The sequence below is a fragment of the Equus caballus genome, chromosome 1 (genome assembly GCF_041296265.1).
Source record: "Equus caballus isolate H_3958 breed thoroughbred chromosome 1, TB-T2T, whole genome shotgun sequence".
In the NCBI taxonomy this organism is placed as follows: Eukaryota; Metazoa; Chordata; class Mammalia; order Perissodactyla; family Equidae; genus Equus; species Equus caballus.
In genome coordinates, this window is record NC_091684.1 from 167,093,600 (window position 1) to 167,118,350 (window position 24,751).

Below are 24,751 nucleotides of genomic sequence, written 5' to 3' on the forward strand. Positions count from 1 at the left end.
ATTTTGGAGAATAATAAAGAAAGAACGTGTGATGAAAACATAGAAAGTGTGAATGAAGGATAAAGTAATGCTTTAAGCACAGTCTGCCAGTGTCTCAAATAAAAACAATTTTTTAGGGTTAGGTACTGAAAATAAGTAGAGCTATTCCTGATAAGAACCGATGGTAATGAATAACTACTAAAAAACAAAGATAGCATAATAAGGGCTTACATAATGAACTAGGGTGCCTAGATCAAAGGCGTAGTCCCATTATTCTACAGTGAACCAGCTATTTCTAAAGCAGAGTTTCCCAAATGTCAGTCAAGGACATCCACAATCTTGGTTTTTCCCATTCCAGTGCATCTCCTTTATTATCATTTACTTTGTATTTTTCTTTAAATTTACTTAGTTTTGTACTTAGAATTTTAGAGACAAAACTTATATCATTGCCATAAGTAGAAAACTAGTATCTCTTGCCATAAAAGTAAAGATAGTGAAAAGAAAAACCATGTCATTGAATAATTGAAGAGATGTTGGCAAATGTTAGGAAAGTGTTAATGATACACAAGCTCCAAACTTAAAACTTTCTCTGATAGAATCAGAGAGCTTAAAGAGTAATGAAAAGAAAATAAATTTCTCACTATATGATTCATTGTCATTGAATTGTCATTTGCCACGAGTGCTATGCATCATATACTTTGGGTTCAGTCAAAAATATTGACAGTCAAGAGATGGATCCTAAGAAAGCTGGTGACCAGGATGTTGCAGGTTCTCCCTGGAAACCAGATGAAAAACAGAGAACTGAGATAACTATCTACAAATATTTATAGTTCTAGCATCAAAGGAGGGGCTGACTTGCTGTGAGTTGTCCCAAAGACCAATGGAGAGGTGGGTAGAAGTTGAGAGGAGGCAAATTTCACCTCAGCAAAGGAAACTAGTTTGTAACATCTGCAATTATCCAGCAGAGAAACAGCTGGCTTTGGGTTGTAGCATGCTCCCTGTGGCTGAAATATTCATGAGTAATTTGACCATCTGTCAAGGTCATTACCTATGGCATTTCTACTCCATTTAGATGTCCTGCTATGTACCAATCAGGATTCTTGGTTGCAAGCAGCAGAAACTGGTTCAGGTTAACTCAAGCAGAATGAGCATTTACTGGAAGAAGGTTGGGTAGAATCTGACCCAAATCTGCAGCTCCAGGCTTGGGAAAAGGGCAGGTACAAAGAGAGGCCAGGGAAGAGAAAGGAGCCTAGGTCACACTGCAGGAAGAGTCTCACTTGGATACAGTCTTTAATATCATGACATTTTCTCCCAAATAGAAGGAGGGTTCCATTGTTGGGTAGCCAAAGAAGGACAAAAGTTCATGTTGTTATTCTAAAACTGTATCGGTTCATAAGGGAGTGATCCAGATTGTCTGATTTTACACATGATCTAGAAAAAGAAATCTACAGTTTAAACCATGTGCACCTGCTGTTTCTGCATCATGCACAGTAGTGTCCTAAGAATGCCTGAGGAGAACCCCTTTCTCTCATCCTTCTCTTCCTGTTTTTGTACAAAGCAAAAGAGTAGGCCTGCCTCTGCCCATTATGTTTTCTTCTCTAAAATAAGATTATATTTGAATTTGATTTGAGCTTGCTTTGTTTTCAGCTAAAGTGTTATTCTTAAAATATAATGTCCCCTAAAGTGTTGTCAACCTTTGCTGAAAATTACAAATGAGTGAAGTGCCACACTCTCTGAATGTAAGTTGGTTTCTAAATATAAACCAACTGTCAGTCTTGGAGCCCATAATCAGAAAAGCCATATATGGTCATTCTATTTATATCAGTATGATGACTTTTTTTGAGAGTTGGGAAGAAATTGAGAAATACCACTTTCTACTCATGTGTTCAAGTAATCTATTTTATTTAATTATTAGAACCACCAATAAGAAATAGAGGGAAAATATACGGCCAGCCCTGTGGTGCAGCGGTTAAGTGTGTATGTTTCACTTTGGCGGCCCTGGGTTTGCCGGTTCAGATCCTGGGTGCAGACATGGCACTGCTTGGCACACCATGCTGTGGTAGGCGTGGCACATATAAAGTAGAGGAAGATGGGCATGGATATTAGCTCAGGGCCAGTCTTCCTCAGCAAAAAGAGGAGGATTGGCAGCAGTTAGCTCAGGACTAATCTTCTTCACAAAAAAAAAAGAGAGAGAACATAAAAAATAGAGGGAAAATAGAAGCAGGGAATATGACTCTTTCCAACACTTTTTCCTAAATTCTTAAAATTAGGCTTGGTGTGAATTCTGCTGACAGACCAGGGAAACACATGTACCAACTCAAGTTCAAGTTGGCTGATCAGAAGCTGACTTAGCAGAAGACAGGCGGGAAAGGGTTGGCCAGGTGTACATGAAAACCCAAAGCCTAAAATAATTTATTTTACCTCCCTCCCTCCAACCCATTTCACATTCTCCTTGAAGAAAGCGGGCTTGGTATTTGTGAGGGAGATGGAGAATGTGCATACAACTCAGAGAAGTTTCGGTGTGGCCTGGGATGAGACTTCTCACTTCAGGAGATTCACTCAGAATCCAACAGATTCGTGTTGTGGTTCTTACTCAGGTCATTCTGTGAATGCCCTTTTGGTTCAGAAACCTCTTCAGAGTTGAAAACAAGTAAAATGCTCAATAGTTGAGTGGAATCTCTAGGAGAAGTTTGGAAGCAGTTTCTTGAACAATTCTGGAATTTTTCGCCCTGCACAGTGGATCATAAATGATTTGACTGACTTAGCAGAACTGGTGACCATTTTGCCCTTGATTTTTGGTTACTGAGTTCTTTCTTTTCTCCTTTCAAAGATTTTTTGTTTTGTTTTTAGCATTTAAACATAGCTTTGGAATTAGACTTATGAGGAAAAAAAGGAACAAGAAACCGCACCCAAAGTACTGTTATGTATTTTAGGGCCGTCGACGGGCCCATATCCTGTTGTTTTGGGGAATGGCCCCATCCCTAGTCTCCAGACCACTGTCTTGCTCCCAGGAGAGGGCAAGAGAACAGGAGCTTCTTTAGAGACCCACTTCACCCCAAATACCCTTGGCTGTCCAGAGTATGTAATGGATACATGTCTCATGTTCCCATTAAAGTAGAAGTCAACTTCTTTTGTCACAAAATTTTTAATTTAATCAAAATAATCAAATTTATTTTACCAAAGTAAATCAAATTAATACCTGTACAGAGTTTAAAGACATAATTAGTGTTCCTAGGCTTTTTAGACACATCGATTTCCTGCCCTACCCCTCCCTATTCTGGATTCCTGCCTCTCTGGGGCATCTACTTTTAGCTCCTCTAATAGTGTTCACCACTTATTTATGAATAATATGATGTACTGCTATTGAGTTATTCTTTCCAGACTACGTATGATCTATTGGTATCCTGAGTGAATAATAAAAATTTAGTTCTTATGCTTCACTCTTCCCTGTCTATTCTTTCCACCCTCCCAATGTATTTACATCTATTTCTTATGTAACTACCAAATTAATATTAACTACTTACATTGGTATAACTGTGACTTTTATTTGCAAATGAGAATAATGATATACTATGATCAGTTCACTTTATTGTATTACTTTTGAGTTTTCTAGTAGTTAATAATAGCCTTATTTGTTTGTTTTATTTTCTGTGACCCAATCATTCACTCTTTTTTAAACTGTCCCCTAGAACTAAAACTCTCCCCGATCAGATTCAATCATGGTAGATGTTCTGTCAGTTTCACCTTCTTAGGAACATCCACCATCATCCAGGAAATTCCCTTTGTGTCTCTCTTAGATTCCATGTTTCCTGGATCTCATGTTTTTCTCCCTTCTTGGTTTACCACGCCACTTTGGTGCAGCTCATTATCCAAAGCTTTTACAGAAAAGATCCATGAGAGGTAAATTGTCATCTGAAAGTTTCTTAATTCCAGCTTCGCAAGTGATTCATAGTATTCTACATTGGGCATATTATTTTTTCTCAGCATCCTAGTTGCTTTCTTTTATTTTCTTCTAGCTATGGTCTGGCTGTTGAGATGTCTGCATTCTGATTCCTGGTCCTCTGTATGCGACCTGTTTATATTTTCTGAGAGCTGCTTAGATCTTCTTTTTTGCCCTTACATCTGAAATTCCACAGTTCTGTATCTGGGCTTGGATCCCATCTTTTCTGTTCTAAATCTCACAAGAATGGACCCTGGTGTGAGTCTCTCTTCTCCGCTGTGCTACTCTATAGGCCGTTTCAATCTGATAATACTTGTCTTCCAACTTTGAGAAAATTTTAATAGTATTTCTTTATTTCCTCCCCTCATTTTCTCTCTTGCTTTCTGGAAATCCTCTAGATTGACTTTCTAATTTTCTTTTCACTCCTATTTCTAATCTGTTTTTCTTCTTGAGAACTTTTCAACTTTATCCTGTAACCTTCTTGTGTCTTTCGCTCTCCTTCAGGATCAAAAAGTTTTTCTTTTTCTCTGAAGGAGTCCTTCATGGATACTTTCATATCTGCTTTGTGAATGTAACTTTTTCTTATCTCTCTGAGATTATTAATTATATGATTTTTTAAAAGTTTTCTTTGGGTCTCTGTAATTTTTGTTTTCTCCAAGTTCCTTTCTGCCCTTTTTGGTTTGTTCCTGTCATTTGTGTTAGAGACTTTGCTCAGACGTCAGGTGATCCTTGGTCTCTGCTCGTGTTTAGATCAAGGCCATAAAAGCTGACGGACAGGAGGCTCTGAGTGTGTGGCTGTGGCTTTCCATCTGTTAGGCTTCACTTTTCCATAATCCAGCAAGGTCTAGGCATTTCACTGGAAATGCCCATGCAGTAGCAGCTTTTGTCTTGTGTAGTTGGCTTCCCTAAAAAGTAATCTTCAGATTTGGCCAGGTGGGGTCAATATTGCAGCTCGCAATCTGGAAGAGACGGGAACTGGGCTTTCACTGATCAGGGGGTAAAATTTAATGATTCAGCAATACTCTTTAAATCTTTGTTTGACAGTGTCTGGTATTTCCAAAACCAGTCCTTCAGTGGTTTGCTATTCCATGAATTAAACTTCTAATCTTCTCTAGGGCGGAAGACGGAAAGTCATCTGGCTGTACAAGATAGAGAAAAGGATGTAGGGGTTAACTCTTCCTTTAAAACTTTAAACCAATTCTTCTGTTTTCAACCCCATCTTCTGCTGCCTTCACAAGTAACTGTTACTCCAATTCCAGAGACTTTCTGGGAAATACACAGCAGGAATGACCTTATTTCTTGAGATCAACTTCTCCTCCATTTTCTTACCCAAAGACTTGAGTTTTAGCTTTTGCTTGGCTGAAAGCATCTACTTTCCACTTTCCAAAATGTCAGTTTCTTTCTTTTTTTCTTTTGCTATCAACTTCTCACCTGCTGTCTTAGTCCTTGTAGATTTAGGCCTTTTGAAAATCTCTGACTTTTGAGTTAGAATTACAGATGTTTTAGTGGAATTTCACGGGAGGGGGCAAAGAGAAAAGTCTGTAAGTGGTCAGCAGACCAATGAAGTCAATTCTTAAAACAAAGAATTGTAAGTACCTATGAATAAAGCATTTTTCTATACGTATTAAAAATACTCAAAGGCTTCTTTAGTTTCTGGCCTCTAATATCTTTCCCAAACACTGTCTTTCTGTCTCTAGAGAAAATAAAAATGATAGACATAGTCAAGAGCAGATGTGGGGCTGACTGGAATGCCTATAGATTAGTAGAAATTTAGATCTGGAGTGTGTGTGTGTGTGTGTGTGTGTGTGTGTGTGTGTGTGTATTTGAAGGATTATCATCAAGAGGAAGAAGAATGAGGGGCAGAATTAGGGATGCTGGCTTCTGTGAAGCAATGACTAACTCAAGGAGCCTTTATGTAGGAGAAGCCTGTTGGTGGACCATACATCCTGCTTCCAAACAGAGGTCTGAGGGAGAGAAAGTTCGAATTGGTGATGACCTCATCCTCGTCAGTGTGTTCTCTGAAAGATACCTTGTAAGTACCTCTTAACACAGGCGTCTTTCGTTTTCAGAATATTTTCTTTTAGGAATAGATGGCCAAGGAGAACAGAGCCACAGCAAGCTGGGTAGGATAAGATGCCTTTACACAGTATACCTGAGAGGTGATAAATTCTCTCTCCTGCAGATTATCACGGGGCCTGGAATTTAACTGTTAGTTATCCTCTCAGATTAAGGTACTGTGCCCAGCACACTCTGCTTAAATGTCCCAGGCACTTCCTGAGAAATCCAACTATTTACACATTAGCTACCATTACTGTGAATTTATCACATTGCTTAGCTCTTGTCCAGTGAAGAACAAACCAGAAAGGAGGGGATATGGTAAAATAAGCTTATGTTGGAGCGAGGAAGAGAATTTTAGATGTTTCAGCAGGTGGGATGTCACAGTGGTTAGAAGACATGGCTGAGATTTTGCACCTGGGGATGGGTACCAGGCGAGCATCATTGATATCAAGCCCTTGGCAGGGAGGGGGTCGCCTGAAGACCAGAGAAATGTCAGAGAAGTTTTTAAGCTTCTCAGCGCCAATCCTGTCAGCAGATTTTGCTTTGCTTAGCCCAAAGGCTGGAGTAATTTTTCCCATTTGTGAGTTCCCTTATCCTATCAAGAATAGACATTTTAAAGCTTTTTGTTGAATCTGGGATCCAGCTAAGGAGATGAAGTCAACACTGCTCTGCCGCCTCTGTGGCTGAATACTTCCTCTTCCCTGAATCAAGTGTCCCACTTTGAAGCTGCTTCTAGATTGGGTGGCGCAATCTCCCATAGGCTATGTAGAAAGAGCCAGATGACAGTAAGACTGTTTAATTTAATCCTTCAAATTCTAGGTGAGCTGCTTCTGTCACCCCTGGCCTGGTGATTTAAAGGCTGTCTCATTTCTGTTTCTGCTGCAGCATCTCTCGATATCAAATGGTAACATACAAGTGGACGCCTCCTTTATGCAAACACTCTGGAATGTACATCCTACGTGCTCAGGAAGTAGCATCGAAGAAGGTGTGTTTTTTATATGCATTCTGCCCCTCACCCTGCCAGTCTGCCTTGTGCTGCATATATTGACATTTTCTGCTGCTTCTTGACTCCCACCTGAATGTCTTGGTACACTGTTAGCCTGATTTTAGTGCACTTAAATTTCTTTCTCTGATGTTGGTATGTATTATTTTTTGTCCTGACTTCTGATTACACGAGCATCCCTGACATTATTTTTTAATCTTTTATAGTCCACCATTGTGTTAGCACTGTATGCATCCAGGACTTGGATATGCACTTTTTTCCCCCACTGACTTTTTATTTTCGTTTATGGTTACTAGTTATAAGTGTACAGACCTCAGCAACTTCAGTTTTAGAAGAGATTATTTGCCAAGAAGGTGATATTGTTAATATTTCTCTCCAGTGCATCTCTCTATACAAGTGGAAGAAGAACTTGATAATGAAAGTGTGTTTGGCCATTTGTTTTTACTCATATTTATGGAAGGCCATTTAAAATAATAAATTGTCTCAGTATTTTATTTTTCCCTTGGAGTTAAGATCATCAAAGTTTGTTCAACATATCCTATTTCTTGGAGCCAGGCAAAGTAAATGCACCTTTCAAGTTCTATAATAAATATACTGGCCTTACTTTACTCATGGGTAATATCACAGCTGAGCAGAATAGTCAAATACCAGTGCCCAAAGGTTATTGCATTACATTCTAGCACTTTATAGCAAGATGAGAATTTTAAAAAATACTCATATCACAGGCTCTAACTATATTTTTAATCCTGAGCCTCATAGTTTCAAACTGGGAATGCCCTTCTATGATATGATGTTTGAAAATAGAAGAAAACTGAGAATGTCAAGGTGATCCCCCAGTTTCAGAAGGCATGGTAGCTAAACTGAACTATCAGGAAACGACAGATTTTTAACTCTTTAGGCAACTTGTAGAAGGCTTTAAAAAGGCAGGATGTGTTTGGTCCTCTTCTTTTACACCAAAATTCACCCTCCACCCTACGTCTCTTGTCAATCATCCCCTTTCTATCAGGAATCAAGAAACTCTGGGTTTAATTCCTACCCAAAGAAGTTTTGACTGAATTTTCTCCATGTTAAATTTTCATTCCTACTGTAGGAATAAAGTTATTTCCCATTCCCAACAAAGGGCTTGTAGAGATTAATTAAGAAGTGTTTGCAAATGACTTTCAAAAGGCCCTTGTAGAAGTGTTGAGGGCCCTTGTCATATAGCTGGATAGCTCATCATTTGAGTCATCTGGCCCTGTGGATAATACCCCCTCAGAACCCGCTGGTGAGAAACCAGTTCAGCCCTTGAGAGTCTAAATGACCTCACCGTGACCCTTCTTTCCTGACTATTGTCCTGATATATTTCAATAAGCAAAGTCAAGATGCACCAGCACTTGACAGTTTTCTCTGTGTGGGTAGAATATCGATTGGAGGAGCCAGAGGACTGTAAATGATGGACCCCAAAGGGGGCACACCCTCACCATCATGAGATGATGGAGAGTTTAATCAAGAGCTTGATCATGGAAGGTTTTAATTTTCCAAATAAATTGGCTGTTAAAAATTCCCCTACAGTATATCATTAATTACTTCAATGCAAAAAAAAGTATACAACTGGAAGTAGTACAGTAAGGTAGAGGAAAGTTGGAAAAAGACTTCTGACTATTTGAGGGAAGTTTAGGAAGAACTTGCCTTGGCTGAATGAAAAAGAACGTGCTAGGGAATATCAGACTGTTCCCGTACAAGATGCACTGATGACACCCTTTTCTCCTCTGGCACGACTTTCCATTCTTACTGTTTTAATCCAACACCCAAAATAGTTTGACAGCCCCTAAAGTGATCTCATTATGTGATTTTTTAAAAATCCTGATACAGACATTGAGCATATTAAGTCCATATGTCTCCTGAGAGCAGACTAGCCTGGAGAATTTTTTAATTCAAAGGAATAATAAATTCCATTTCTTTGTGCAAGGTAAAGTTCAGACTGGGGCCCCTCTTCTGCTAGTATGTTCTTTGCATTAAGGGTCAGAATTTATTTGAAGATTAATTGGTCATCAGGCCTTTGAAGTTCATTGTTTCCTATCCATCTCTGAACTCCATGGCTCCTGAGATTCCTTTCCTGATTCTGAAAGCTAAGTGCTTGTTGATGGTGGCCTCTATGCGTGTCCACTCAGGGGTACTGGAATGTCATTATGCCTTCCCCGTGGTGTGGTAGGAATAGTGTCCAGGTTTGATCTGTGTTTGTTAGATGCATTCAAAAGCCAGCTCCTCCTAAGACAGTTCTTAACAGTTTACTGCCCTCCTTCCCAGCACCGTCTGTCTTTCCCATGACTGCAGTTACATTTGGATTTTGCCACAAAGTCTACACAAGATTGTAGGCGCTTATCCAGGAACTTGGTGATGGATGTGTTTACATCCTAAGCAATTGGAAAATCTTTGTCTTCCTAACAGTAGCAATTTAATTTTCCTTTTGCCTTTTCTTTTTTGTATTTTAAAACATATTATTTTTTTATTGAGGTATAATTTACGTAGAACATTATATTAGTTTCAGGTGACCTTTTGGCTATTAATGATATAAATCGACACTGTTTGCACCTTACCTTTTGATGTTGCACTTGCTCATCTCTGAAACGCTATTTAGCTTTCAATGTTAGAATTGTTTTGACTTTCTTCTCTTTTCTGCCTGAGGCCTGAATTCTTGGAATCTGTAATTTCCCAAATGCTTCTCTCTTGGTGGTTTCCATAACTGACTCAGTTCTGCGTGCATTTACCCTTTTTAAACATGGATTGTCTTTATTAAACTTCCCTTCAGTTCATGGTAGAATATAATTCTCTTATAGGATACCTACTTGGTGGGCATGTAGTACGTCTTTTCCATGGCCACGATGAGTGTTTGACGATACCATCTACAGACCAGAATGATTCCCAGCACAGGTAAGCCAATAACTTCGTCCCTTGTCTTATCTCCAGTCTCAGGTGATTCCGACTAAAGAGTTTGCATTTGGAGGTGGCCACAGATGAATTCTGGAAGGGCTGGTCAATTGACAAACCTCCCTCCAGCCATGGGTGGCAGTTTTTAACACAGGAAAGGCAAGACACTAACGTTTGCTCCCAAGAATAACCATGTACACATGCTGCTTCTTAGGCAAGCAGTTCTATAATGCTTCCCAGTCTCTTCATTTTCTTTAGTTGCTCCTGAATCTAAAGAGTTTCTGGTAGCATTAATTGTAGACTGAGCACCCATTTTGGTGACGGAAATCAGGCTAATCATTCTGGTGAGTCTGTGCACTTACAGAAATTATTCTCCAAGCTCTTCAAAGGCAGATATTCTGTTATTCCCCTTTCATGTGCTAAGTAATTAAAGTGGAGTTTGGTGATTTCATTTTGCTTATTACCAAATAGGATTGGAGAAATCAAATGGCAATATCGAACAGGAGCTGGATTTAGCAGGGGATGGTGCCAAGGGTAACACTTAGAGGGTGCTGCTTTCTTTGATCTTCTAGTTGACCCCTCAACAAATGTTTTTCAAAAATTCAAAACCAGGAGTTGGAAAATACTAATCTGGGTCTTAAATTTATACTGAGGGATCCTTTAGTATTCTGTTTATCATCAAAGGAACAGAGCATAGAAGCTTGGCCCTTGTGACTATAGAAATCTGATATATTTTTAAAAAATCAAATCTTAGATCCAAATTAGACTGAATTTGGGGCAGCAGTGACTCTGATCTCCCAGTGGTAATACATCCTTTGTTTTTGCATAATGCCTACAGGAGCCTTGTTGACTGCATTTCTTTTACTTCATTAGAAACGTGGGGCCACATTCACACAACTTAGAAATCATCTAGGTCAGTCTCCTGCCAAAGGTCACACACTGGATGATTTCAGATGGGAGCCTAGAAACCAGAGCTGTTGACTCTCCAGCCGGGGCTTGTTCCTTATTTGATGTACTGAAGGACCCCAGGAGCATTGTGCTTGAACATGTTATTGTGCATCTTCGAAACCATCCACTGGCCATATATATCCCTTCTTGTTCTGAGTCTCTTTCTCCTTTCTCTGTCCTCTGAATACCCCTTCATAGGAACCAGAGGTGACCCAAAACAATGTCTAGGACACATAAAGCCCAGACCTCTGGCCAGCACCCAATGAATTCACTCACTGCCTCCCTGTCCAGTGGTTGACAGTTATCTCTGAGTAGGGAAGTTGGGCTGACCTGATTTCCCTTAGAATGAAAGGTTCCCTACCCTAAATAATGCCATGTGATCCTATTCAATTACAATTTTCTTTTTCTTTTATTTTTAAACAATAAAATTATGCAATAGCCTGCATACTGTCTCTTTAATATCTTACTCGGCTGCAGTAAGGGGAAGGTTTGCAGGTGGATAAAGAACTGAAGTTTTGTGAGTTTTGCAGAGTTATCTACATCTAAGATGGAACACATCAGAACTCACTAGTTCTTTCTTCCCATTCCTGTTGTTTTAAGGATAGGGATTTGGAAAAAATGAAATAACCTTGTGCGTGGGCCTTTACCCACCCACACATACACACATACACACATACACCTGTCATTAAATTTAGAACCGTATTGGAAGCAGCCTGGACAGAAAGTATGTTGCTTGGAGAAACTTTTCATTTGGCGAGCATTCCTGTTGAGTGCTTCAACAAGATCCTGACTGAAAGGAGAAGCGGGACAAGGATTTGAAAGAGGGTGCCGGGGAGAGTGAAAACAGAAAGGAATTCCCAAAATGGGCACCCTAAAGTAGACATGCGTGCCATCGTGGATACAAGATCAACCCTTCCTTTGTCTGAGGATTCTATAGGATCTAATTTGCATTCTCGAAAAAAGAAATTTGCAGATAAAATTTAAAAGGTTTATTCCTTTCCTTTGTAAGGAAGCATGAAGGGGTTGAGACTGGGGTGAATAAGCAGCTATTCATTATACTGGAAACTGAATTTTTCTATCAACTGGTCTCTCAATCAAAAGAGGATGCTGTGGTGTTATTTGATGTCTAGGTGAGGTGAGTGAGAAGCCTTGTATCTGAGGTAAATCCTCAGAATTTGCCAAGATGACTAGGAATACTGAAATCTGAGAGAGTACACAAGAATAGGAAATCACGAATAGACTAAGAGGCCCCAGCAGCCGTTAAGGCATGCAAGTGATTCCGCTGTAGAGCGGCCGACTTTCCGGAAGAAATCATTTCTCTTCTTTTTAAAGGCTGAGAGCAGCCGGGCTGAGTAGAGAGGCCGACTGTCCCAGGGTGCAAACCCTAAAGCAGCAGTGTAACCATCTGAGCTCTGATCCTCGGCTCTGCCTCTGGCTTGTCAAGCACCCTGGGCTAAGTCACTTAACCTGTCGAAGCCAAGGCTAAGCTGTCAGCCAAACTTTCAAAGCATCTCAGCTCACCACCCACTCTACCCCTCTCCTTGGACGATTGTTTTAGAGAACAGGAACAGGTTGTTGAGGATAAATGGAGCAAGCTGCCTGCATTTCCTAGGTGGGAAGGACTAACCGAGAATTCTTCAGATGTCAGAGGGAGAGAGTTCTCTAATCTTGTGACTTAGGTGAGCTGCTCCACCCTATCCACCTGATAGATCTTGCCAGCCCTCGCTGAGTGGGGAGGAGCATCAGAGAACCTCTCAGCAAATTTTCCCATGTGGCTAGGAGGTCAGGGCTGTATCATTACGATTCTAGGCCCGGCACAGAGGCACCTGGGGTGTTGGAGCTCTAAGGTAACATAGGATTTCTCTTTTTAACATTTACTGCACATTTCCTTATAGCATGCACATTTGAAAGGGTTTAAAATATCTTCTATAATCCCACCACCCAGAGGTAGCCACTGTTAATGTAGTGTTTCATTATATTTCTGTGCCATGTATTTTTCTATGCATGTTTATAAATATCTGTATTTAAGTAAAATTTAGGTAAATCCACAATACATAGTATTTTTTACATCCGTGAACATCTGTGTGCACATTCATTACTTTAACAAACACATTAAATGCTCACAACATTTTATGACTGAAGTACCCTTATTAGACTCATTTTCTAGATGAGGGCTGAGATAAACAGAGTCCAGGGACTTGGTAAAGTCTCACAGGTAACAGATTCAAACTCAAGCCCATATTTTCAACCCACTCATAGTTATAGTCTTAGGTTAAAAAATAATTACACATTTCTTCTTTATCTCTATTGATTTCCTATTGTCTCAAAAATCTCGATCAAGATTCATCTGGGGTTTGAGTGATTCAATTGTGATATATACCAATCCCCTATCATTCGAGGTAGGTAGGATTTTAAATTAATGAAACTAAATGCAATTAAATGATCAGTCTTGATCTAAGGTCATACTTTTAAACTAGGATAGTTCATTTAATTCCTTATAATCTATGAAATAGATAGGTTTGTCCCTATTATACTGATTAAAAAACAGACTTTGCTGCTCATCAGATAAAAATGAGGCAAACCCAAATCGAGGGACATTTTACAGAATACCTGATCCGCACTCCTCAAAACTGCCAGAGTCGTGAAAAACTAAGAAAGACTAAGAAACTATAACAGAACAGAGGAATCAAGGATGACATGACAACTGAATGCAGTGTGGTATCCTGGATTGGATCCTGGAAAAGGAAAAAAGTTAATAGAAAAACTGCTGGGATCCAAATAAAGTCTTGAGTTTAACTAATAATGATGTTCCAACGTTGGTTTCTTAGTTTTAAGAACTGCACCATAGTAATGCCAGATGATAACATTAGAAGAAACTGTGCGAGTCTATGTGGGAGCACTGTGTACTATCTTTCCAACATTTTGTAAGTCTAAAATTATTCCAAAATCAACATTTTATTTAAAAACACATTAAAAAGTCATCCTTAATGCAACACAAGAGACAACAGTAACTAATAAAACCATGAACACTACAGCAACTGAGTGTAAAGCTTTGTTCCAAGCTTCCTAGAACAATGGAAATGAATTCATACTGTACTGCATATATGTTTTAAAAGTACGAGTACGTTTTCTAAAGATCTAAAACTACATCAAGGAGCTTAACTGGAAAGAAGTGGAGCATTCGGTATCAGGTCTGATGGTGTGTGACTGGGCTGTTTTGACTCCTGACTTGGAAATGGAGCCGATCCTTTTCATCGTGCACCAGATGGTCCATGAATGTCCATGTATATATGTGGCAAGCAGTGCCCTCCCTGTTCACACCTTTTTTCCCTTATGAGAGCGAGACTGGGAAATTGTGCCTCCCGTTGACTCTTGCTTTTCGTTTTGCTGACTCTGTAAGAGCTTAGAAAGCAGCAGGGTCTGAGCAGCCTCTACAGGGAGCTGTTCCCTGCCTGGTGCTGATCAGTGTCACGCACAGAGGAGCTAATCTCCAACTCTGCTCACAGGAGGGTATTCTATGAAGCTGGCGGAGCTGGGACAAGAGCCAGATCTCTGTGGAGAGTGGAACCCCTTCGGATAAGGTAATGGAGGGTCAAGGTGGTGCTCTTTTCAAGATTATTTTCTTTTCCAAGACAGCCTACTCTCTTAAATCCTTCATTTGTTTCACATCACCTGACAAACTCTCGAAAGTTCCTTGGCCCAGAGCTAAGTTCTGAAATTTTTGTGACTTTGCTTTGAAAGGACACACACACACAAACATACACAGGATTTCCAATACCTCTGTTTTGACTCTGAAGCCAGGGGGCTCTGCTTCCCTTGCAGCGGCTGGGTTATAACAGGCAAGCTCAGATATGTCTGCTGTAAGCCATTAAAGTTCTTCTCCCATTTGTTTTCTTAAACAGATGATCTGGAACCCAGGTAAGTCTTCCTCCTCTCAGTAGCCTTGTTGGCTGCAGTGGAAAGTTAGCTTTAAATGACAGAGTGGTTGTTGAGATGGCATGAGGTAGAGAAGACTAAACATCACTGGAATGTAGGTGTGAAGGAAACAGTGTTTACTAGAACTTGTCAGAAACAATATTGTACCTGATGGAACAGGATGCTAAGGCTTTGGAGCCAAGAACTTGGATAAAAACATGGAGTCTCTAACAATCAAACCACTGAAGGGGATCCATTAAGCTCTGGACCTTTATTTTGCTGAGAGGTATTGTAAGTTAGACTAGAGCTAACTGCTCAGGATAAGAAAGGAGGTTTAAGTGTTGCCATCTTTGGTTTCCTTCACTGCCTTTCCCTCTAACTCTCTGCTCAGTCTCTCTCTGAATGTATGTTCAAAATAAAAGTCTCTCATGAGGAGTGTGTGCCCCCAAGGGCTCTTCAAGATAATCCACTGGAGATCAGAAGAAAATATTAGGACTTCTCTTACACACACACACATACACACAAGGAGTACCCACTTGTTATCTGACTTGGACATTTACATTCTCTTTCCAGCCTTATTAAAATTCTTGTAGTAACAAACTCTTGTTCTCAGGATTTAGGGCTTGGTTCTCGCTTAATGGATTTTTTAAATAGTCTAAATAAGTATATAGTTCCGGTTATAGTTCTTTATTTCCCTGGAGGCCTAAACATGTAGAATTTAAGCCTTTTATCAATGTTATTTGAATTCTTTGGTGCTCCAAAGAGTCAGATGACGAGGAGAGACGTTTTAAAAGTTGACTCATGTATCTCTTAAACATTTTATTCTAGCTTAAAAGATAAATGAGTTACAACTTATTCAGTGGATAATTTCTCCCCTGACACTTACCGTAACTTTTGTTACCATATCGTCCTACATCAAAAAAAGGTTGGCATTCAACATGGAATCTCAATCATGTTTTCCTGCTTTCCTGTTTTTTCCGTAGAATTTATCTAATATACCACAATGTTTATTTCTGTATTTATTATGCTTGTTTATTATCTGCCTCTCCCTGGCAAGCATAAGCTGCACAAATATTTTTACTATTTCTCTTGAAGAGAGGATTCTTTGTGGTAGTAAAATATTTGAGTTGAGATGGCACATTTGGAAAGGCTTTACTTTCCCAGAAATGAGTTTCCCTTGAAAGGCAAGCTTTCCATTCTTTTCGTGTGTTTTTTTGCAGCAAGACATTTCAGTGGAGTGAAGGAAAAATTGGAAGCTTGGGACTTCTGCTTCCGTTAAGCCATTGACCTGCCCCCAGGATTGTGTTCCTTGTTGTGCTCTTAAGAGAGGTCACAAGACAGCACCACACTGAGTTGTAGGCAGACATGAAATCCTAGAGCAAGCCGGGAAACTGGTGCTGTGTCCCTTATGGGATGAATCCCAGAGAGTTATAAGTCTGCTTGTGTGTGTAAGAAAGTGTAGGATAAGTACTAAAAATGACTTATCTTTGTGTAAATGCAATTTCTTTTCTGTTCATTTGCCCAGCTGGAGTGGCAGTAACATCAGATGGGGCCAGGCTTTCCGACTCCGACATCTCACCACAGGCCACTACCTGGCCTTGACAGAGGACCAAGGCCTTATACTGCAAGACCGGGGAAAGTCAGACACCAAGTCCACAGCCTTCTCTTTCCGAGCATCAAAGGTAAAGTGTGATGAAGTGAACTTTGACCTTATTCTAAAAGTGAAAGCTCTGAGACCTCCGGGTGGGCCTATGACTGAAAAGAAAGTAAGCTGGAACAAAATGGAATTGGAAATTAGACCTGTGATAAACAATGTCTTCTTGTATCTTTTGAATCTAGTTCATAGAGGAATGCGTACCTTGGATGAAGGTTGAAGTCTTAAGAGAGAAAGAATTTAAAGGAGAGTGGAAAGCCTTAGAAAACAAAGGAATTACAAGGATGGACTAGCTCAGAGGCTAATGGAAAATGCTGTTGTTGTTTAATACATTCTAAATTGTTTTTAACACTTCTTAGTCAGATGCTTCACTCCTATAAAGTAATGGTAACATGGAGGTGTGAGTTTCAGTGCTATATTTGTTTAAATCAAGGAAGTAATTTCTTTCAGAAAGATGCAGAGAAGGCGTAATTCTGGACATGACATCATCTTGAAGTTATTTTTATTGTACAAAGTTACTGGTAGATTCTTCATCCTTTTCCTGGGTTGTCTCTTCTCTCCAGATCTCTTAGCTATTGCCTATCCATCCCCAACCTTCATTAACTGCAAATCCTGCGGTAGTTAGATTAACCCCAAATGTGCAGCTTTGCCATTTGCTGTGTATATTGACAACTATTTTTTTAAACCTCTGTCTTTACTGTTCAGCCAGGTTTTGAGTCAGCATAAGTCAGAGCTGGATCTAGTTGGCTCATCTGAATTGCATGCTGAGCAAACTTCTGACAGACGGTTGGATGCTCTGTCACTTTACGATTTTTCTGGAAAGATCATCCAAGCATAAGAAAGGCTCTGCACAGGCGTATGCATAGTTATCAGGAAGTCCGCACCTCCTAAGAAGACAGTTTGACATCTCCTTTGGGAGTTTCATCTCTAGTCTTCTTTGCTCTTTTCCAGAAATAGATCTTGATTTGTGTTCTCAACACGATTTCAGTAAAGAGTTATTGATGATTCTGTTCCTGTAGGCCTCGGTGTAAAGCTGACAGCTGAATTTTCTATGGGGCATCTCTGCTTCTTAATGAACCAAAGGAGGACAGTCGTTCAGCATTGCCCTTTGAAGCAGGAGGTTCGGACTCCTTTCTGCCCTCTTTTTATGGTCCTGTAGTCTTTTTAGGCAGAGATTCTCTTTGGCATACAGGTTTTTCTCCACAAAATTGCCCTTTATCAGAGCCAATATCAGAATTAGGCTTTTTTCACACCTGTATTTCAAACATTAAAAAAATGTGAGCCTGCTGCCCATATCTTTCTAAATTTCTCTCAAATATTACCTTCCATCTGCTTCTCTTCCAGTGGCCTCTTGGCTCCTTGACTTCCTTCTGAGCACATCTCCTTCATGTTAACCTCAGTTTTGTTTTTTAAGATTACCAACGCAAGAAGAATTTTAAATTCGTATCTTTTACCTATGTAGTAAAACATTTTAGCCTCCAGGAAGTGGTTTAGGGCAGTGCAAATTGCTAAAAGAACCAGTGAAACAAAGCAACAGAAAAATCCTAAGAACAGAGACAAGCGAGATCACAGCCTTCCCTGAGAGACAACTTGGACCTGAGGGCGTGAAAGCAGGTGTGGGAGGGTGGGGAGGAAGGTGGAAAACAAGAAATGACTCATCATGGCTGATGACCAAGTAAATGCCTTTCTAAGAATGCCAGCTTGGTTTTTTCCTTATTTGAGTGTTTATCCCAATCTCCTCAGCCCACTCTAAATGTCCTGCCCTGGGACAGAACCGTGACAGAGGTCTTTACCATTTCAGAATGGGGCTTCTCTAATGCCAACAGAGGAATCAGGTGGCTTCCAGGCAGCTGGCAGGATCCTGTTCCAAGGGGACTCTTCCATTCCATTCCATTCTTGGCTCAGTCTTGTGGACCATGGCTTAGCGCTGTGCCATGGTCTCTGGGGAAAGCCAGAGAAGCTCAGAGTACCATAGAGAGTCCTTATAGCATTCCTTCCACTTGGCATCACTTGTGGCCTGTGAATACACTTTACCCTCAAAAGGCTCATTGATTATCTCTCCAAGTCCCTCGATTTCCATGTACATGGAAGGCAAAGAGCTGATGGCTGAAAGTCATCGTGGTACCCTGGGGGCTGCTGGCATAGCAGAGATGGATGTAAAAGTCACCCATGAGTCACATTGTCCTGTGCACTTGGCAATGTGGTTACATTTCTTTGGAGTCACTTTGTTAGAGGTTTTAAATAACTCTCTGTGCAGCAGTATTCAGCCCAGCTACCTTCATTTTAATTTGAAAGGAACTGGAATTAAAATGACCTGGGCTCCATGGTGGGCCAAGATAAGGCTGTGTTCCCACAGGAGATCAGAGCTTCCTTGGGACATGGTGTGGGCATGGCATTTGGCATCCTAACTATGAAGCTGCACAAAAAGGAGAAACGTGTGGGGAACACATAGTTCTGCCACGCACAATCCAAGGAGCCTTGGGAGAAGAACACTGGTGGTGCCTTGATTTCTCTGGGCCTCCAGATTCCTCCTTAGTAAATGTATTCTTACCTTGCTTGGTGCAGGCTCTCCTTGAGTGCACTCTCCAGTGTGCCTCCCCTCACTGGGGAATAGTGATGTCCCTGGCAGAGACTTGTGGCTCTCTTTTTCAGCAGTGAGAGGGCACTGAGTCATCTTGCCAGTTCTTGCCTGTTCCAGGTGTTATGTGATAGAGCAGACAGCAGGCAGTGGTCTGAGATAGCATTTCAGAATCTGGGTGGTAGCACAGAGGGACTCAGTGGAAAGGCTAAGAGGTGGAGATAGAGCGTCCTTGGTGCCTTTGTGAATGGGGTCAAGTGCGGGTATTCATCTGACCCTCCCTGTATGCTGGAGAACCTGGAAAACAGAAAAAGAGACTCCTGGAAGGAGCACTGTTTGGGCTCACGTGTTGTGGGAGGATGCTGGGTTAGCCGGGCTGTGAGTCATTTGGCAATGATTGGCTTCCCACCCTATGTTTCCTGTCAGGTTGCATTAACCTGTGACAGCCATGCCTATAGGGGCTATGGAACAGCTGCAGGTGCGTGTTAACATCCTCAGGAAGCTGCCCTTACGAGGAAGATGGCAGATGCCCCTGTGAATCTTGTACACACAGCATAGGACAGGGATGTGACTGAGCCTTACTGGCAAGTGGTCGAGGCAAAGCACTACTGCAGCCATTGCCCCGGCCTGGCTCTGGTGGAATCAAACACAGGTCTTTGAGCAAGCTGTGTGAAACGTGTAGAATGATGAGCAGAATGTGATCTCTGTCAAAGTTTTTTCCCCTCTCCTTCAGCAGGATGATCCAAATCAAACTGGAGGCCTGAGATGTATTATTGCCTCCAGACTGCAGCATCACACCTTGGTCCTTTAATCTGGAAGTGGCTTGGTGTAAGATACAGCGTGGCTTCCAGGCTGCCTGGATCTGGCCTTGACTCCCATCCACTCTCCATGAGACCTTGGACACGATTCTTAATCTGGTTGTACCTCACTTGAAGTCTGCCTTAAAAGATTCTTTAAGATCTGACTCCTCCTGCCCTTCCATCATCTCTATTTCCACTCACTTATGGTGCCTTGAGCTCTAGCATGCTGAATATTTATCAGTCTTTGAATATGTTCTTTTTTTTCTTACTGCTAAACCTGTACCTAGAATGTCTTTTATCTCTCCACACCTCCACCAGTGACCTTCTTCTCATCCTTCCAGACAAGTATCAAATGTCGCTTATGGGAGGAAGTCTCTGCCATTATCCTCCACTAGATCTCTATTCATGATTCCAATACAGTCATCACTCACTCAACTGGGAGCCCCTGGATGACAAGGACCACGCATTACCCCCTTTTTTGCACCCCAGCATCTAACACAGTGTATAGCATGTAGCAAGTCTGAAAATTGCTTGCTGAAAGGATACATAAATGTGGTCATACACTAAAATACAGAGTGAAGTCCATTTCATTTTAACCCCTGTCATCTTCATGGAAGTGTTCTGTCATCATTGGGTAATCATTTTGGATCATAACACCATCCCTGTAAACATTCAAGGAGAGAGATTTGTTATTTTGAACATCTAAGTCAAATTTCTATTAACTTGATTACCCTTTTCCCATGGTCTTGACATTGCAAGGCCATTCCCCAAGGATTGTCAGATAATGTGATTAAATATTTCCTCTGGCATGGCAATACTGTCTATTTAGATGTCATGTCTCAATGTCAGTTTACAACGCTGAATTCCTTTCAAGAAAAGATGAATTAATAATGTTGAAGTGAGCATTATCACATGTAGCCATTTATTTTATAGGTATTTTTAATGACTATACCATGAGCCTTGAATGATTGAGATAGAATCTCAAATTTTGCCTCTTTTATTGCATAATGTCATATAGCTATGTGTTCTCAACTGTTCTCAATTAGAGGAAACTTTTCCTCAATGTATGAAAACATTAAATTCAGTTTTGTCAACATTTATCAAATATCTACTGTGTGCTAAGCACTGTGTTCTTGGCCAAATGAAACTTCCCTACCTGCCTTTTAAAAACTGCCCACTGTTCTCTCTGCTGTGTGTGGAAAGCATCCTCATAGACTGTATCCCCATGTGCCCTTTAACCTCAGTGGCCCCCCCACAGCCCGAAACAAGATGGCAGCTGGCTCATAGTGCATCCCTCTATGGAAACATTGCTGCTGAAATAGTGCTGTTTGAGCCAGTCCACTTGCTTGCTCTGTCCGTTTCCTCACCAAGTTCTCAGTTGAGGAAAGAGAGGCTATGGACAAGAGGAGGGAGGGGGAGAAGAAAACATGTACCTTAAGATTCAAACACCTAGAGACAGCGCCACTTCCTGCAGTTTCATTTTAAATAAAATCTACAAAGTATTTCTAAAATTTAAGTTGATGATTTCCCAAGTCGTTATTGTTCAAAGTGGACCAAATAGAGAAGCTGAAAAGGAAAGCCGTGGACTTTGAGATGGGAGAAACTTGGGTTTGAATCTTGGCTCTGCCATTTGCTGTTCAGGCTAAATGTCCCTTTTTGTGAAAAACAGGGGTGAAGAAGTGTGTCTTGAAGGATTGTTGTGAGGATTAAATGAGACCAGGAAGATGAGCTGAGATGAGATGGGACAGTGTTTCCTTAACCATGAAATGGCAGTAGTGCTGCCTACTTGAAGGTGACGGTGTGGGGATTAAATGAGAAAGATGAAGGAAACAGCCCAGTGCAGTGACTTCTGCTCAAGAAATGTGCCTTCCCTAACGAGGCAGATGAGTCCGCTCCCCCAGCACTCTGTAAATGGCAGAGGGCCTTCCTTGTCCTCTCACCCAGCAGAGGCTCTGCAGCCAGCCTTGGGGCCAGCCAGGCTCCTAGCAGTGTCCTGCAGTGTGTGGTTTTTTAAAGGCCATTCTAAGACCTCATATTCTAAATCAGCAATTCAGAAGGGGACAATATTGGTGGAGCTGTGAACCCAAAGGTGATTTCTCAAGGTTTCTCCAGAGAAAATTAGGAAGGAGTGAGCTAACCAGGACTTTCTTGATGGCTTACCCCCACATCCATGAATGAGGTCCATCTACTTTTCCTCTGAAACATTTTTGGGTGCTTATAGTCTGTTGGAAAAGTACTTTCTTGTGTTCTGTGTGCATAGGTGGCTTAATTATGTCAAATAACAAATTTCACTATAATTCATAAACATGAATTAGGACCTACTCTGTTTCAGATACCATGCTAGATACTAATGCTGTAGCTTACAACTCATCCATGTCTATCCCTCATTCTTTTGAATCCATTTTTCCCATTGCTGCTGGAACGATTATTCTAAGGTGCAACTCTTGTGTTATCCCCCTGCTTAAAATTCTCAGTGGATTTCCATTAAATACACTAGCTTTTCCCAAGAAGTATTCCAGATAATCATTCTATGAAAATTTTTTTCTAGAAAAGGAAAATGCCGTGTTAGAGTTCAACAGGTTGTTTGGGTTCTTTTTTTGTTGTGTTTTACTTTTTACTATAGGACTTACAAGTAGAGTCCATAGCATACTATCTTACTATTCCCCTTGACTCCTAGAAGAAGATACTGTACTTGTCCAAAGTCCTCTTGTCCAGAGAACTTTTCCAACAGAAGATCTATTAACATTGTGACTTTGAGAAACATTCATGAACCTATAAGATAAAAGTTCAGAGTCCTTCCTATTCAATCCCTTTCTGGACTTCCACTACTCTCTTGCCACGTTGTGCCCATCTTACTAGAACACCGTCACCTTCCATATTTCCCTTCTCTCCTCTCTCTCTTAGCCCAGCTCACATCAAGTGTCAGTCTTGTATAAAATCATCCCTAACTCCCTAGGCAGATTGAGTTGTTCTGTCTTCCAAACTCCAGTTCCACCTTGAATATAAACCATATCAGCTTGTTGTCATTATTGGTTTGTGTGTCTGACTCCTAAAGTTTATACAAACCAGAGCCATTTTTTAGTAAATTAATAGCATATATTTTCAGTTTCTTCTTTATAATAGCCTTCAAACAATTAAAACATTAATACAATTAATACTTAACTGTGCTAATGGCAACCATTCCAAAAATTATGTACAAATGACAAATGGGCTTTGGAATTATGCTTCATTTTGGATTCTGTGCCATTACTTACTAGCTACAGGGCTTTGAGCAAATTGCTCAAACTCTGCAAGCCTCAGTTTTATCATCTATAAAATAGGAGAAATAAAAACAGCAGGACCATTGAAAGGTTTAGAGAAAATGTTCTTAAAGTGTCATGTATATTACATATCACTTTGAAGGACCTTGGTAAATTCACACGATGGTGTTGTCACTGTAAAGTGCTTAGCAAAATACTTCTCTCAAAGTAGGCACTAGACAAACACTAGTTCCAGTTCCCTTCCTTGTCCTTCTAGAAATTTTACATCAATCTGGAGAGCAACAATGTAATCTTCTAAGCCAAATATTTACATGACATTTACAATGGGGTCATGAGCATTTCCTTAGTAAGCTTTCAACAGAGACAAGGGATAAAGATTCTGCTTATCCTTCAACACATGTTGGGCAAAGTAACCTATTCCTTCTTGGAATCAGCTCACTATCTAACGAAGGGAAAGTTTATGCAGATAAACAGACAAATTGATGCCCACAGACCAATAAAACAAAAACAAATTATTTGCAGCCTATTTTAAGCAGATTGTTGTGTGGAATACAAAACCAAACAAATGCCAGTCTTGCCCCTGGAGGCTTTCAACCTGACAGGGAATAGGAAGTGTGCCAGCAAAGGATTCACATTGCAGAAGATGGTAAAGAGCCTTGAGAGAGGGGAAGGAAAGTGCCATACGCTCAGAGACGATGCAAAGGTGGATCTGGGGGAGGCTTGATGGATGAGATGTAAAGATGCAGAGATGAGGTAGGGGAATTCCTAGTAAAAAGCGTACTGTCAGTAAAGGCCCAGAGGAAGGAGCACCTGATACATCGAGGGAACGTAGTCCAATTTGGTTGAAGCATATGGTGTTTAAGAACTTTAGAAATGAGAATTGTGTTCTTAGGAACTGGAAAGTTAATGGAAGGGACTGACTGAATTAGCCTTATTCTTTAGGAAGGTTCCATTCCCAGCAAGAGAGTTCTTGTATCTGGGTCCATATTCACGTGAAAACAAACAGAGGAGCATTTGTTCATGCTCAAGTCGGAAGGAGATCACCAATCTGCTGTTGGCCAAATCCAGGCTTCTCCATCATGGACTCTCTCAATTCCTTGACGATGTGTCATTGCTGTTTCAGTTTTGGGTCGAGTTGGCTTTAGTGCTGGTTTGTCTCTGTTTCAGTTTTTGCAGTTGTTACTCCTGTTCTTGTTTTAAATTAGAAGCGGCCGATGCAGTGACAGCCATAGAACTTTGGAAGTTGATGCCGTTTTGTAAAAGCAAAAACACAGAGGGACACCCTGTTCTCTCAACAGTAATGATCCATTTATTTCAGAGCTCCCAGGAAACCAGATCTTGGTATTTATTTTCTTTTGGCAAAGTCATATTTAAATAAATGAAAAGCGAGAAAATAAATGAAGTGCCCATAGTCATTGATAGTTTGGGAACATGCTCTCTTTTAACCGTGAGCTCTTGGCATCAGCGTAATTATTCATATTTAACAGTTGTACTGTATATTATTTGTATTTCACTGCATTGCCTGTGGTTGGAGAACAGGCTAGAGATGAAAGCTTTTGCATATTTTAAGTCTTATTACTGGCCTGAGTGTCTACAGAACTATGGTTATTTCTGAAATGAAAATCAAGTATCCATTGTTTTGTAGAATAAGTGCATTCTTGACCACTTGCCTATAAAGAAATCCTAATGTGTCAAATTCTATTTTCTCA

General features: G+C 40.6%; 1 protein-coding gene across 9 annotated transcripts in view; it reads left to right on the plus strand.

The window, feature by feature from the left end:
- The window catches only part of RYR3 (ryanodine receptor 3), a 484,412-nt gene that overhangs the window by 202,293 nt on the left and 257,368 nt on the right, over positions 1 to 24,751 (plus strand). For all 9 annotated transcript variants that reach the window (XM_023620680.2, XM_070239375.1, XM_070239401.1 and 6 more), the window contains exons 6-10: positions 5,839 to 5,951; positions 6,863 to 6,962; positions 9,797 to 9,890; positions 14,342 to 14,416; positions 16,276 to 16,432. In XM_023620680.2, the coding sequence (XP_023476448.2) occupies positions 5,839 to 5,951; positions 6,863 to 6,962; positions 9,797 to 9,890; positions 14,342 to 14,416; positions 16,276 to 16,432 (539 nt within the window). The remainder of the gene's footprint in view (positions 1 to 5,838; positions 5,952 to 6,862; positions 6,963 to 9,796; positions 9,891 to 14,341; positions 14,417 to 16,275; positions 16,433 to 24,751) is intronic.